We start from the raw sequence: 17,324 nt of genomic DNA, 5'->3' as shown, positions 1-17,324 counted from the left end.
TTCACTTTGCTACTTCCATCCACCGACTTTCTTAATAACTTCCACAATGTCTACACATTACAATCAGATCAAGATTAGCCATTAAGTTTTTACATCAGCATCCGATCACGTCTGCCTTAAGCTACGGCTAACAAGAGACAATTGAAAACGGATAGAAAACAAAAAAGGTTACAATTTTGGTATTTTCTCTGCCGTCGAGCGCTCATACCGCTGCGACGGGATATTTTTATCTGAGGGACCGAGTGTAGCGCGGCGAAATTTAAAGCCCCGCTACATACTTGGTACAAACTGTTCTGTGCATTGTCAATTATTCTTTCGAACTTGAGCCATAATTTACATTTGATGCTTCATGATTTGAATTTAGAATTATCTGCACTCCATTTGTTTACCTCTTCAAAACTTTCATCTTAGTTATATGGTCAATGGTATTTTTCCTGTATTTTACTACTGTTACAATACTGATTTTCTATCTAGGTAAAAAAATATGCTTAAAGGAGTTTTAATTGGCCACTTACAAACTATTACTGATACCTTTTGATGTACAATTCTCTTTAAGAGAAAACCATAAATGAGACTATCTCAGACACAGATATGGTACTGTCAAACAATGTACCCTACTGAACTAACATAGAAATTGACTGAGACACAGCAGTAATCCAAAGATTATTACATCTAAAAGAATCCCACCACATATCAAACAACAATTAAAAATACTTTCAAACTGACAAACTTAAAGATCAGTCAGTCTATCTTCTATACAATTCACTTGATATTTGTGAGTACAATTTCCCGTGACTATGTTACAGCATATTTGAACAACCTAAACTGCTGCGTACTGTAGTGTACAAGAAGGATAAAACTATTGGAAAATGTCACACTATGTTAACCACATCAAAGCAAGGCCACATGAATGTTTGAATATGTATTGGCCAATGGTGGGGCAACAAAATAACACATAGATGAAAAAGTTACAAAGAAGCAAAAGAAGGGAATGACAAACAAATGACTAGTAGTGAGGTGAGATTATGTATACCGTAAAGTAAACTGAGAAAGCAGAGTCTTGCAGGCTAGGTGATTTGATTTTAGAGACTAGAAGGGTATCCAAATAAGTTAAATGATGAAAAAAAGCCTTCAGTTCACACTGTTACATATTAAATAACTTAAAAACTGATTAAAGCATATTGCTATGTTCTTTTTGGATTGCTGGACAATTTGTGGTGGCTGTAATGATGCAGAATGTTGATTAATGGCTAATTTGCCTGATGTGTACACAAAACATAGATGCTTCAAGTGCTCACTCACCCCAAAGAGGTAAAGACACTGTAAATAACCACATCTGACAGTGTCGAGCAGGGTATGCTTAACAAAATGTTTGAGCTTGACATTTTGTCACTTATGAATTTTCTTTTACTGTGCCATACTCTTTGTCTTCCTGTCCCATATCGCGGCATGCCACATTGTCTTGGCTGCCCACTAAGGCCCAATCTATTTGATGCCCAGGAAGAATTGTGTGTTTTCCACTTGCCATGGAAGCATTGATGCTTTCCCTATTGCCATTTCCAGGATTACAACCTCAGTAGCTACAGATCCAGTGCTCAAACACATCGATCACGAGGTGGAATGCTTGGTCACAGCCTGCTGCAAGTGTTTAGATCAACAGTTGGCTCTGCACACTGATTTCCCTCTTTGGACACCATCTTGGAACAGAATCGAAATCAACATGATTGTTAGTCACTGATGCTTTTTAAATGTTTCCTTATATTGATTATTGCTTATCTTTGCAACAGGTGTGGTTCTTGCATCCCTGTCTCCATTTTTTCTGTTGAAGGCCTCCCTTGCACAGTGGTTTTTTGGCTCAACTCTTTTTATAATTTTTGCTTGCACAAAGGCATCCACTGGCTTCACAGTTCACTGTGGTAACACACCACCTCAGCCATGATCACCAACTTTCCTGCCTGGGGACTGCTGATATGCAGAAGATGTGGTTCAGCTGCTTGATGCATTCTGCACTGATCTGGCCACTTCCAGGCAACTCCTGCATTGACATAGGCACCACCTACCCTGATGCAGGTGCCTCCTGCACTGATGCAAGTGTCTCCTACCCTGCTGCAGGTGCCTTTTACACCTTTGTGGGAGCCTCTGGGGACCTTCAGTATTGATGTGGGTGCCTCCTACCTTGCCATAGGCGCCTCCTGCACAACTGTCAATGTCTCCAGGCGCCTCCTGCACCAATGCGGGCACCTGCTACACTGACACAGGCACCGCTTGCACTAATGTGGGTGCCTGCCACTTCCTGCTGGCTCTGCCTATCCTCCCACAAAACATCACAGGTAGCGGCAACTGGCCGAGATAGGAGCAGCAACAGGGAAGTAACTGATTTTGTGACTTTTACGAGTTCCTAACCAGGAGTGAACTGTATAACGTCATCTTAGTGCTTTGATAGTTTAGTTTCTTGAGTTTCTGGTGGTAAATTAATCCGTAATAGACTCAGTTCTCGCAATTTCATTTGTGTCGGAAAGTAAACCAATTTTGTGACATGTTACAAGTTCCTAATCAAGAACGAATTATTGAGTCTCACCTAAGTGCTTTGGTAGTTTAGTTTTTGAATCTCTGCATGTTATTCTAATTTACTTGACACAGTTCTAGTCTTTTTGTCAAGGTCTACTGCAGAGTTCCACAGCACTTGTCGATAGACAGTTTGTCTGGGTACTCTAGTTTTCCATGCTCTTTAGTATGGATAGGGACTGTGATTGTTGCGTATGGATGCAAGTTGAGTTGCTGACACTTTGCTCTCAGCTCCAGGCTGTGATGGCTTCAGTTACACAGCTTCAATCTGCAGTGGATGGGCACAACTGTTGTGAGCCAGCCGTGGGGATCCAACAGATGTCCAGCATGTCAGAGTCCTCCGACTGGTACTCACCCATGGCCAGCCCAGTTACTGCTCACACTGAGGTTGACCCCTCACCTGTGGAAGAGTAGGAGGTCACCTCAGGGCATGTCAGCTGGAGAAAGACTTCCCAGGGGACCGCACGTAAGGCCACCGTCGTTAGTCTGACAAACAGGTTCCTGGTGCTGCCTATGGCTGATGCTTTTGCTCAGCCACATGCAGTCACCCGTCCTGTTTCAGAGGGAACATCTCAGCCTGCAACATCCAGGCAATCACAGAGGGTGGAATTATTGGTAGTTGGGAGCTCCGATGTTAGGCACATTATGGGGGCCTTTATGGACATGGCTGCCGAGGAGGAGGAGAAAGCCAATGTGCACTCTGTGTGCATACCGGGTGGGCTCATTCCAGACATGGAATGGGTTCTTCCAGATGCCATGAGGAGCACAGGATGCAGCCAACTGCAGGTGATGGCTGACAATGGCACCAATGATGTGTGCCACTTTAGTTCAGAAGAGATTCTCTCTGGTTTCGAGTGGATAATAGGAATGGTAAAGGTTACCAGTCTTGCTTGCGAGATGAGAGCAGAGCTTACAATTTATAGCATAGTCAACAACACCAACTGAGGTCCTCTGGTACAGAGCTGAGTGGAGGGTCTGAATCAGAGGCAGAGATGGTTCTGTGACAATGTAGACTGGAGATTCCTCAACTTGCACCATACGGTGGTTGGGTTTCAGGTTCTGCTGAACAGCTCAAGAGTCCACTACATGCAAAAGGTGGCTACATGGGTAGCAGGGGCTGAGTGGTGTGGACTGGGTGGTTTTTTAGGTTAGACAGTCTCGGGAAAGATCAAAAAGGGCTCCAGTCACAATGGGTACAGGGCAAAGAAACGACAAGAATCAACCAAGCAACAGTCAGTATTGTAGTTGTAAATTGTCATAGTTGTGTTGGAAAAGTACCAGAGCTTCAAGTGCTGATAGAAAGCACAGAAGCTGAAATCGTTATAGGAACAGAAAGCTGGCTAAAGCTGGAGATAAGTTCAATCAAAATTTTTGCGAACAACCTAACAGTGTTGTGAAAGGATAGGCTAAACACAGTTGGTGATGGCTTGTTTATTTCTGTTAGAAGTAGTTTAGCTTGTTGCGAAATTGAAGTAGATAGTTCTTGTGAGCTGATATAGACAGAGGTCATTCTTGGCAACTGGAATAAAATAATAATGGGATCCTTTTACTGACCTCTCAATTCGATAATACAATTGCTGAATGGTTCACGGAAAACTCGAGCTTGATTTCAAAAATTTTCTTTTGATATGTTGGCGAAAATACATGTTTAATTCTGGAGGTATGCATAAAACATCATCCAAAATTGTGCTAATTGCATTTTCAGAAAATAAATTTGAGCAGTTAGTTCCTGAGCCCATTAGAATAGTAAAATGTTGTGAAAACACGCTTGACCTCTTACCAACAAATAATCCTGAGCTAACAGCGAGTGTCAAAATGGATAGAGGGATTAGTGAACACACAGTTGTCCTAGCAAGATTGGATATTGTAATCCCCAAATCCATCAAAAATAAACAAAAAATATACCTATTCAAAAAAGCAGATAAAAATTCACTTGATGCCTTCCTGAGACACAATCTCTACTCCTTCCAAATTAACAATGTAAGTGCAGACCAGATATGGATTGAATTCAAAGAAATAATATTGGCAGCAACTGAGAGATTTATACCAACTAAATTAACAAACAACAGAGCTGATACACCTTGGTATACAAAATGGGTCAGAACACTGTTGCAGAAACAACGAAAAACATGCCAAATCTGAACAGATGCAAAATCTCCAAGATTGGTGATCTTTTACAGAAGTTTGAAATTTAGTGTGGACTTCAATGTGAGATGCTTATAACAGTTTCCACAATGAAACTTTGGCTCAAATCCTGCCAGAAAATCCAAGGAGATTCTGGTCATATGTGAAATATGCTAGTGGTAGAAACAATCAGTGTCCTCTCTGTACGACAGCAATGGAAATACTATTGATGACAGTGCTGCCAAAGCAGAGTTACTACACAAAATTCCTTCACCAAAGAAGATGAAGTAAATGTTCCAGAATTTGGATCAAGAACAGCTACCAACATGGGTAACATAGAAGTAGATATCCTTGGAGTAGTGAAGCAACCTAACTCACTTAACAAAAGGAAGTCTTCTGGTCCAGACTGTAAACCATTAGGTTCCTTTTAGAGTACACTGATACAATAGCCCCATACTTAACAATCATATACAACCACTCGCTTGACAAAAGATCTGTACCCAAACACTGTAAAGTTGCACAGATCAGACAAATATTCAAGAAAGGAAGTAGAAGTAATCCACTAAATTACAGGTCCATATCATTAATGGCAATTTGTATTCAAACATTATGAATTACCATGAAGAAAATGGTCTATTGACACACAGTCAACACGGATTTAGAAAACATCATTCATGTGAAACACAACTACCTCTTTACTCACATGCAGTGTTGAGTGCTATTGACAAGGGATTTCAAATTGATTGTATATTTCTAGATTTTTAGATGGCTTTCGACACTGTACCACACAAGCGGCTTGTAGTGAAATTGCGTGTTTGTGGAGTATTGACTCAGATAGGAGACTGAATTCATGATTTCCTGTCAGAGAGGTCACAGTTAATAGTAACTGGTGGAAAGTCATCAAGTAAAACACAGGTGATTTCTGGCGTTCCCCAAGGTAGTGTTATAGGCCCTTTGCTGTTCCTTACCTATATGAAGGATTTAGGAGACAATCTGAGCAGCCGTATTAGGTTGTTTGCAGATGACACTGTCATTTATTGAATAGTAAAGTCATCAGAAGATAAAAAAATGCAAAACAATTTAGAAAAGATAACTGTATGGTGTGAGAATTGGCAATTGATCCTAAATAATGCAATGTGGTAGGACATCCATATGAGTGCTAAAAGGAATCTGTGAAACTTCAGTTACAGGATAAATCAGTCAAATCTAAAGGCCATAAATTCAACTAAATACTTAGGAATTACAATTATGAACAACTAAATTTTCAAATACAGTCCAATACAGTCCCCAACAATGTCTTTCCTTCTCATTCCATACGGTAATCTCTCCTGACCCATGGTTCTGGGTGACTTTCCTGAAATCTACCCTTTTCCCTCGACCTCTCATCCTTCTTTCTTCCCCTTCAATCTTCTGCCTGAAGAAGGAGCCACTGGCTCCAAAAGCTTGCCAATCACAACAGTCTTTTATGTGTGTTCTACTGCTACTTGCTGAGTAGATTTTTTATCTAGCCAATTAAATAATTTTAACAACTACACTGGAAGGAACACACGGAAAATGTCATGGGGAAGGCTAATCAAATACTGTGTTTTATTGGCAGGACACTTAGAAAATGTAACAGTTCTATTAAAGAGACTGCCTACACTACACTCGACCGTCCTCTTTAGAACACTGCTGTGCGGTGTGGGATCCTTACCAGGTAGGACTGTCAGAGTAGATTGTGAAAGTTCAAAGAGGAGCAGCATGTTTAGCATTATCACGAAATAGGGGAGAGAGTGTCACTGAAATGATACACGATTTGGGATGGACATCACTAAAACAAAGGTGTTTTTCATTGCGGCAGAATCTTCTCAGAAAATTTCAGTCACCAGTCTTCTCCTCTGAATGCATAAATATTTTGTTGATGTTGACCTACATAGGGAGAAACAACTACCATAATAAAATAAGGGAAATCAGAGCTTGCATGGAAAGATACAGGTGGGCTGAATGAGATTGGAATAATTGAAAATTATTGTGAAGGTGGTTTGATAAGCCCTCTGCCAGGAACTTCAATGTGATTTGCAGAGTATCATTGTAGAGGTAGATGTATATCACAGCTACCCAGCTTATGGCACCTAGTGACAACTGTTACATTGCCCAGGCCCTGCCTCTAGGGTTCCAGTTCCATCTGTTGGCATTTCCTGGAGGGGAGGCAGGCACAGGACTGCATTCCCTCTACTGCTGCCACATGGACAAGGAACTGTACTATGGATGAGTCACCCGCCCGCATGTCACAGAGGAATGGGCATCTCATTGCTCTTCCCCCAAGGAAGGAGTTGTGTTGTAACCTTCACCACTCATACTGCAGTGTGCACCACGCAGCTTGAGTAGCATACTGTAAGGCTACTCTAGGCACCAACCAGAGGGCACAGATCATAGTCTGGTGCCTCAATCACCTGCAGCAACCAGTAGCCAGTAGCCAGTAGCCAGTAACCAGTAGCCAGCAGCCAACACTCTTTATATTCCCATGCACTGGCTCTGGCTTGCAGCCTGTGTGCATCAAGAAGTCTGTACGTATCACTGGGCTTGTACATGTGCTTAAACTGAATTATCATGCTGTCATGCCATAACATAATAAATAGTTATTGGTTTCTTATGACCGTGTCTTTTATTGTGTTTGGAGACACAACAGATATTCATTTCAATCATAGACCACATCACACAAGACTTGCTGTGGAACATACTTAGGCCATGCTCTACAATCTGGTCATCATGATGGCAAATCAAAACACTTCCGTTCTATGGTAACACAATGCTTCTTTGGGTAATCATCTTTTGATGAATACCATTATGCACTAGATGCATACCAGCTCACACTACAGATAAAAAAAAAACTGAACACTAGTTGTACTGACATGGACATATCCTGTAAACAGCACCTCTGATTGTTGCCAAAACTGCATATAACCTGAAAACTGTTATCAGATGTCCATGTGGACAACCTAAGAAAGATCATAAGATATCATTAATACATATTTTCAGTTCTTATGACTCTGCTAATTCCATGATCCAAGATGAAAAGGAAGTAAGATTAAGGTTTAATGTTCCACTAACAATGAGGTCATTCAAAATGGAATGCAAGCTCATACAGGACAAGTTGGGGAAGGAAATCAGTCATCATCTTTTTCTCAAAGGAACCATTCAATTTTTACTTCAATCAATTTATAGAACCTTGGAAAACCTATATCTAAATGTCTGTCAGGGATTTAAACCTCACTCTTGCTTTAACCACTGAGTGACTTCTGTCATCCAAAGGTCTAAGGAAGCATATGGTGCTAAAGCAGGGAAGTGTTGAAATAATGGTTATGATGATCATAATAATGACAAAAGAAATCATGCATTTGTAGGTTCGAAACCACTGTGACATAAAAAAAATAATAATAATAATAATAGGTACTGTGCAATAATTCAGAATAATTCACTCGATACCTTCCAGAAAGAGAGTTTCCATTCCTTCCAAATTAACTAAGTAAACAGAGACCAAATGTGGCTTAGAGTCAAAGAATTAGTACTGATGGCAGTTGAGAGATTCTTACCACAAAGATTTATAAGGGACAGAACAGAGCCCACATTCTACATGAAACAGGTCAGGACACCTTTGCAAAAGCAACAAAGAAACCACCCCAGATTTAAAAGATCGTAAAATCTCCAAGGTCTGTGATGCTTGCAGAAGCTCCAAACTTAGTACAGTCTTTAGTGTGAGATGCTGTGAACAATATCCACAATGAAACTCTGTCTCAAAATCTGGCAGAAAATCAAAAGAGATTCAGGTTGTATGTGAAGCACACTACCTGCAAGACACAATCAATACCTTAACTTTGTGATAGCAATAAAAGCTTTTTGATAGTCAACAAAGTGGGGTTACTAAGCACAGTTTTCCAAAATCCCTTCACCAAAAAAGATAAAGTAAATATTTTACAATTCGTATCAAGAACAGCTGCCAACACAAATAACTTTGAAGATACCTTCGGTATAGCGAAGCAGCTTAAGTCACTTAACAAAGGCAAGTCTTCTGATCCATATAGCATAGCACTTAGGTTCCTTTCAGAATATGTTGATGTAACAGCTCCATATTTTACAATCATACACAATCACTTGCTTAATGGAGGATCTATAACTAAGTATTGGAAAACTGCACAGGTAACATCAACAGACAAGATAAGAAACAGAAGTAATCCAACGAATCGCAGACCTGTACCACTGACATAAATTTGAATTAAGACTGTGGAATACATACTATGTTTGAATATTATGAAATGCTGTGAAGAAAACACTCGACTACACACAGTCAGCATGGACTCAGAAAATATCATCCTTGTGAAACACAACTGGCTCATTATTCACATGAAGTAATGAGTTCTATTTATACATGAAGTAATGAGTTCTATTAACAGATATCTCAAATTGACTCCATACTGCTAGATTTCCAGAAGACTTTTGATGCTGTTCCTCACAAGTGACTTCTAATCAAATTGTGTGCCTATGCAGTACAGTCACAGTTAAGTGACTGAATTCATCATTTCCAGTTTGAAAGTTCACAGTTTGTAGTAAATGGTGGAAAGTCACAGAGTAAAACAGAAATGATATCTGGTGTTCTCCAAGGAAGTGTTACAGGCCTACTGCTCTTCCTAATCTACACAAATAATTTATGAGACAACATGAGCAGCCCTCTTGGATGTTTTTGTAGGTGATGCTGTCATATACCATCTAGTTAAAGTCATCAGAAGATCAAAACCAAATGCAAAATGATTTAGACAAGATATCTGTATGGTATAAAAAGTAACAATTGGCCCTAAAAATTAAAAGTGTGAAGTCCTCCAAATGGGTACTAATTTTCAGTTACATGACAAATCATTAGAATTTAAATCATATTAAATCAAGTAAATACTTAGGTATTGCAATTATGAACAACTTAGATTGGAACCACCGCACAGAAAATGTTGTCCAGGAACTGAACCAAAGGCTCTGTTTTATTGGCAGGTACTACAGAAACTGCCTACACTATGTCTGTCTGACCTCTTCTGGAGTACTGCTGTGCATTATGAGATCCTTCCCCTTCCCCTTCATTTTGTACTATCATGAAAAAGGGGAGAGAGTGTCATGGATATGATACATAAGTTGAGGTGACAGTCATTAAATAAAACCCTTTTTTGTTGCTGCGAGATCTTTTCACAAAAATTTCAATCACCAACTTTCATTACCAAACGTGAAAATATTTTGTTGACTCCCACTGACATAGGGAGAAATGATCATTGTATGCAAAGGAAGATCTAGACATTCATTTTGCCCATGTGATAGTCAAGAGTGGAATGGCAGAGAAATGATGTGGAAGTGGTTTGATGAATTCTCTGCCAAGTATTTAAGAGTGAATTGAAGAGTAGTAATGTAAATGTAGATAGCCTGATGATACACTACACTTATTGCTCCACTGTAATCATTCAAGAGAAAGATGAAAGATGATTGCTCTACAGGCCTTGAAATGTTTTACTTCTCCTCACAATTTCAGCCTAAAATCTGAGTATCTCATAAATTCACCCAGACCACTGCTTTAAAGATCATTTTACCCCTTACTTCCATACATTTTAAACCAATCTCCTTCACACCCTATTGAGTATAGCTCAATAATAACTGTTTGCATGGGGACCACACCTACGGTTAAACTGAATTAAACAATAGCCGCTTCTGCTCCAGTTATGAAATGAGCAGTTACTGAATACAGCAAGAAATTATAGCACACCATTAATGAAAGGCATGTCACATATGGAGCAGGAGACACTCTTGACATACCACAATGATTAAAATTGAGCAAGACTTTCATAAAAGCTTAGTGGAAAAGTTCCAAGTTGATATCCATTCCATGAGGATAAGCCTACTGGCTCAAATCTGCACAGAAGACTTAAAAGAATGCTTAGTCGGCTATGAGTACATGTGGAGACAATAAAGAGCAACCTTGAACATGGAGTCTGAAGGATGAAGATGACATCCGCTGTTACTGTGATCAGGTCTTCTCCGTTCCAATACATCTTTGAAAATCTATAGGGGGAACGGAAGATTAAGAATTAAATGTTCTATTGATGATGGATCACTAGAGATGGAGCTCAAGCTTGGATTGGGAAGGAGTGGGAAAAAAACTGGCCATGTCCTTTTCAAAGCAATTATCCCAGAATTTGCCATAAGCAATTTATGGAAACCACAGAAAACCTAAATATATGTGTTCAGATGGGGAGTCAAATTACCATCCTCTTAAGTACAATTTCTGTGTCTTTATCACTTCATCACCTCACTAGATGAACATTTGGTGATGCAGCTCAGTATTGAGCCACTGGAAAAAAGTTCATTGTTTGTGGACATGCAAAATTTAAAAAAAAAAAAACGTTCTGGTTAATTGTCATCATGAATGAGTTTTAATCAAAATACACTAACCACAAAAACTGATTTAAAGGTGTCCATTTCTTTTTGAAATTAAATAATACGGACTTTATCTATTCCACACATTCATTTTAAAAATTATAATTGTCCTAAATCTCGAACAAAAGAAGAAACACTGAATGCAATATTCTTACCATTTTCTGCTGGGTGTTGCCACTCTGACCCTGGCTTTTCAGTTTTTCAGATAACAGCTCCTTAGTCCAGATGTGCAGCCTATGCTCCCACTCCCTCTGCTCCTTTTCTCTGTCACCAGGTGGCTGGCACATGATTCGCAGCTGTAGTGGTGTGCAGCTGTAACCTTGTAACTGACGCAAGGTACGTAAATCCTTCCACAGTGACAAAATTTGAGCTAGCAGGTGACGGCTTGCACGACCCTCCTCAAGTAGTTTTAACTGTGTTTGCAGGATCTCTTCTTTGTATCTAGAGGAAAAGAGATGACATTCAGTATATTATTTTCTTTCCTGTGTATTTACTAACACAACTTTAATGCCAAGTTACTTGTTTAAAACAAAATTAATAAAACTGATTTCAAACTCTGATGTTGTCTGTAAAAACCCTTCAAGATGTTTATGAGACACAATATATACAATTTCAAAAATGTTTTACTTTTTATGTTCACCTTTGAGAACTTATTTGCAGTTTTATCTGCAAAATAATGTATTTTTTAGTTTTAAGTTTATTTATATATCTTATTTGTGTTTACACTACATTCTGCAAATCACAGAGAATTACTTACTGGGTAAACTTTTCAATATAGTTATTAAATATTCTTCTCATTCCTTCCATATACAGAAATTGAGAAACCACAGACTACATTTTTTCTGGCTATGTTTTGATTAATTTAATCATCTAACATAATACTTGTTTGAATTATTTGCAACCTGTAGCTGCAAGCAGCATAAAATCCTTTAAACAATTGGTCATAGCTGCAGACCCAAGCTCAATGAAGATCATCAGCATAATATTTCACTAACATTTTCACCTGACATGAACAGATTATTCAGCAATCACAATGCTTGACTCATTACCTTACTACCATTTTGTGTTTAATGAAATACTAACAGAAGACATCGATACTTTAGATCATCAGCATTTTTAGTTGGTACCCAGAGAGCACTAAGTAAAATATGGGAATTTTAGAAGGAAACAGAAGGGAAAGACAGATGACAGAGCAGTGCTGACAACCAGTGGAGAATAACTGACAGAAATGTGGATCAGGATGAATTAACAATTGAACCAAAATACACCCCAAAACTAAAAGTTTACTACTGGAAAAAACTGGAATGCCCTCATAGTCTATCTAGAACTAAGTACCTACTGCTAATGCACAAGTTTTACTTACTTGTGGAATAAAATAATGTCTGATGATATGAAAAAAGGGTTGCTGTATTCAGCATTAACAGAGTAAAATGCAACATTAAAAACAAGACTGGTCTATTTGTCTAAAATAAAATCAAAACAACAGACGAACGTATCTAATGAGGACCTGCGTTGTGGTGGTTGCTTCAAGGCAGTTACACCTGGGACACAGGTATACCAGAACATAGCAAAAATGGCTTTGGAGGGGTATTTGTCATTTGAGAGCATGATGAAATGTAACTTTAAGGTCTGACATAGGATACTGTTCAGCTGTCCCCACCCTGGGTGATATTGTAAAAAATGAGGGTGCCCTTTATGACTGATTACTCAGTGGAGTATCAGGAGCAAGGAGAGAGATTGTATGGGATTTATGTTTGTGTACCAGATTTAGAAGCTAAGTATCTTTCTGTCAAGACATTTGCAACACCTTCAGCATGTTCTGACAGGAACAGCTTACTGTTCAAGATGTGATGTCTGCATGTAGCAAAACTGTAGTGGCTGGCTATTTTAGTATTTGAAGTACTGAAGATATGACAGTGGATGTATTATTGGTGACTGGTTGATGTAATATGGAAAGAGGACCCATAAAGCCATCAGGCAAGTATATGTCAATATCCTGGAAGCTAGTTCACTGATGAGAAGAGAGCTAAGTAAAATGGATTGGAGGGTACATGCAGAGTGTTCGAAGAATAAGTATAGGATCTCTTGATCCTAATTCCAAAGTAAACAGATGTTGCCAATGAACCTGAATTAGATGAGTGGTTTTGTATTTTGGATGGCCAGGAAGATGCATAAGTGACAAGATACATAAGTGACAGAAGGTAACTTACCATTATTGATGTGTATATATCAGAGAAAGGGTGAAAAGGAGAGAGAGAAAGAACAATTTTAGAAAATATCTTCAGAAGTTCATAAGAGAGACAGATTAAAAAGCCTGAATGCTAACAAGGAACGATTTTAATGCTATAATTGGTATTTAATTATTAGTGATGCTAAATGGCATTCACTGGAAATAAATTACAAGCTCGAATAACAAGGCACTTTAGGACTTTGTAAGTCAAGAATAGTTGTTCCTCAAGCACACAGGCATATAGAAATAGTATAGCTAAAGAAAAGTAACAAAAGCTGTTCACACATACAGAGTATACAGGGGAAGTGATATAACCAATGTGGCAACAATATGGAAAGGACAGATTGCTACTCACAACATTCGGGTTCCGCTAAATAGGTCAGGTGTCCACTACACACAGGAGGTGGCTATACAGGTAGCAGGGGCTGTGTGGCACGGACTGGGCAGTTTTTTAGGTTAGACAGTCTCGGGAAAGATCAAAAAGTGCTCCAGTCTCAATGGGTACAGGGCAAAGAAACGACAAGAATCAACCAAGCGACAGTTGGTATTGTAGTTGCAAATTGTTGTAGCTGTGTTAGAAAAGTACCAGAGCTTCAAGAGCTGATAGAAAGCACTGAAGCTGAAATCGTTATAGGAACAGAAAGTTGGCTAAAACCGAAGATAAATTCTGCTGAAATTTTTACAGAGGCACAAACCGTGTTCAGGTAGGATAGATTAAACAAAGTAGATGGTGGTGTGTTTGTGTCTGTTGGTAGTAGTTTATTTTGTAGTGAAGTTGAAATAGATAGTTCCTGCGAATTACTATGGGTAGAGGTTATACTCAACAGCCGTACCAAAATAATAATTGGCTCCTTCTACCGACCCCCTGACTCAGATGATATAATAGCTGAACGGTTCAAAGAAAACTTGAATCTCATTACAAATAAGTATCCCACTCATACAGTTATAATTGGTACAGACTTCAATCTACCCTTGATTTGTTGGCAAAAATACATGTTCAAAGCCGGTGGTAGACAGAAAACATCTTCTGAAATTGTACTATATGTTTTCTCTGAGAATTACTTTGAACAATTAGTTCATGAGTCCACACGAATTGTAAATGGTTGCGAAAACACACTTGACCTCATAGCCACAAATAATCCTAATCTAATAGAGAGCTTCATGACGGATACAGGGATTAGTGAACACAAGGTCATCGTAGCAAGGCTCAAAACCATATCAACCACAACCACTAAAAATAAATGCAAAATATATCTATTTAAAACAGCAGATAAAAATTCGCTTGCTGCCTTCCTAAGAAAGAGTCTCCATTCCTTCCAAGCTAATTATATAAGTGTAGACCAGATATGGCTCAAATTCAAAGATACAGTATTGACAGCAATAGATAGATTCATACCGCAAAAGTAATAAGACATGGGACTGATCCACCACGGTACACAAAACACGTCAGAACACTGTTGCAGAAGCAACGAAAAAAGCATGCCAAATTTAGAAGAACGCAAAATCCCCAAGACTGGTTAAGTTTCACGGAAGCTTGAAATTTAGTGCGGACGTCAATGCAAGATGCTTTTAATAGTTTCCACAATGAAACATTGTCTCAAAATATGGTAGAAAACCCAAAGAGATTCTGGCCATATGTAAAGTACACCAGTGGCAAAAAACAGTCAATATCGTCACTGCATGATAGCGATGGAAATGTTACCAATGATGGTGCCACTAAAGCGGAGTTACTAAATACAGTTTTCCGTAATTCTGTCATGAAAGAAGATGAATTAAATATTCCAGAATTCAAAACCACAACAGCTGTTAGCATGAGTGACAGAAAAATAGATATCTTAGGTGTTGCAAAGCAACTCAAATCAGTTAAGAAAGACTAGTCTTCCGGTCCAGATGGTATACCAATCAGGTTCCTTTCACAGTATGCAGAAACAATAATGCCTTTCTTAGCAATCATATCCAACCACTCACTTGATGAAAGGTCTGTTCCTAAAGACTGGAAAGTAGCACTGGTCACACCAATATTCAAGAAAGGAAATAGGAGTAACCTATTGAATTACAGACACATGTCACTGACCTCAATTTGCAGTAGGATTTTGGAGCATATACTGTAGTCGAAAATTATGAATCACCCTGAAGAAAATGAATTATTGACACATAACCAACACAGCTAGCTGTTTATTCCCACGAAGTAATGAGTGCTGTTGACAAGGGATCTCAGATCGATTCCATATCCCTAGATTTCCAGAAGGCTTCTGATACCGTTCCTCACAAGAGACTATTAATCAAATTGTGTGCATATGGAGTGTCATCTCAGTTGTGTGACTGGATTCATGATTTCCTCTCAGAGAGGTCACAGTTTGGAGTGATAGGTGGCAAATCACTTAGTAGAACAGATGTGAGATCTGTCATTCCGCAAGGTAGTGTCATAGGCCCTCTGCTGTTCCTGATTTACATAAATGATCTAGTTGGTGATCTGAGCAGCCCTCTTAGACTGTTTACGGATGATGCTGTAATTTACCACCTAGTAAAATCATCAGACGATCAATTCCAATTACAATATGATCTAGAGAGAATTTCTGTATGGTGTGAAAAGTGGCAATTGGCACTAAACAAAGACAAGTGTGAGGCCATCCACATGGGTACTAAAAGAAATCTGATAAATTTTGGGTATATGACAAATCGCACAAATCTAAGGGCTGTCCATTCGACTAAATACCCAGGAATTACAATTACGAGCAACTTAAATTGGAAAGACCACATAGACAATATTGTGGGGAAGGCAAAACAAAGACTGTGCTTTGTTGGCAGAACACGTAGAAGATGCGACAAACGCACTAAAGAAACAGCCTACATTACACTTGTCCATCCTCTGCTGGAATATTGCTGCACAGTGTGGCATCCTTACCAGGTAGGATTGACGGAGGACATCGAAAAAGTGCAAAGAAGGGTAGCCCATTTTGTGTTATCATGCAATAGGGGTGAGAGTGTCACTGATATGATACGCGAGTTGGGGTGGCAGTCATTGAACCAAAAGCAGTTTTCTGTATGGCGAGATCTATTTACAAAATTTCCATCACCAACTTTCTCTTCCGAATGCGAAAATATTTTGTTGACACCCACCTACTTAGGGAGAAATGATATCATAATAAAATAAGAGAAATCAGAGCTAAAATGAAAGATTTATGTGTTCCTTTTCCCCACGTGCCATTCGAGAGTGGAATGGTACAGAAGCAGTATGAAAATGGTTCGATGAACCCTCTGCGAGGCACATAAGTGTGAATTGCAGAGTAGCCATGTAGATGTGGAGGCATTGAGTCAAGAAGGCACAAGAAAAGGAATATTAGAAATATATCAACTTTCAGACAACATCCTTCTTCAGAAATAGAATTCTCACGTATTCCCACAATGACTCACACACACATGGCCCAAATGTCACTCTGCCTGAGCAACAATCCAGCTGCTCTGGATAGTGGGGGTATGGAAGAGGTACGAGGTGAGGAGGGGTAGAGATACTAGGGTAGGGGTTGCGAAGATGCTAGTGCTGCCTGTGGAAGTATGAAGGGATGTAGTGAGGATAGGGTAGGACTGCTAAGTGCAGCATTGGGAGGCTGTGACTGGAGGAGGCGGAGGGGTGTAGAGGAGAGATGAGAGAACTAGAGAAGAGAAAAGGACTTGTAGGTGCATTTCACAATGAAGCCATGTGTGAGTGGAGTGGAGTGTGCCTGTCTGCTAGTCAACTCATTATCTAAATGGTGAGTAGCAGTCTATCCTTTCCATACTGTTGTTATTCCATCTTGTGCTTTCCATTGTTTAATCAATGTGGTGAGTATTTCAGCAAGGACTTTGAAATTACTTAGACCTGTGGCTTTCCATTGTTTAATTGACGTTGCATGTAAATCAGCAAGAACTTTGAGATCACTTAGACCTGAAGATAGTATCTCTTCACACTAAAGAATAATCT

General features: G+C 39.2%; 1 protein-coding gene across 1 annotated transcript in view; it reads right to left on the bottom strand.

Annotated features, from left to right (window-relative positions):
* LOC126176645 (coiled-coil and C2 domain-containing protein 2A) overlaps positions 1 to 17,324 on the bottom strand; it is a 385,042-nt gene that overhangs the window by 293,700 nt on the left and 74,018 nt on the right. Inside the window, exon 7 of the mRNA XM_049923802.1 lies at positions 11,289 to 11,574. Within this exon, the coding sequence (XP_049779759.1) occupies positions 11,289 to 11,574 (286 nt within the window). The remainder of the gene's footprint in view (positions 1 to 11,288; positions 11,575 to 17,324) is intronic.

The sequence above is a fragment of the Schistocerca cancellata genome, chromosome 3 (genome assembly GCF_023864275.1).
Source record: "Schistocerca cancellata isolate TAMUIC-IGC-003103 chromosome 3, iqSchCanc2.1, whole genome shotgun sequence".
NCBI classification, from domain to species: domain Eukaryota; kingdom Metazoa; phylum Arthropoda; class Insecta; order Orthoptera; family Acrididae; genus Schistocerca; species Schistocerca cancellata.
Note: the sequence above shows the minus strand (reverse complement) of the source record. Positions and strands in the feature narration are given on the sequence as shown.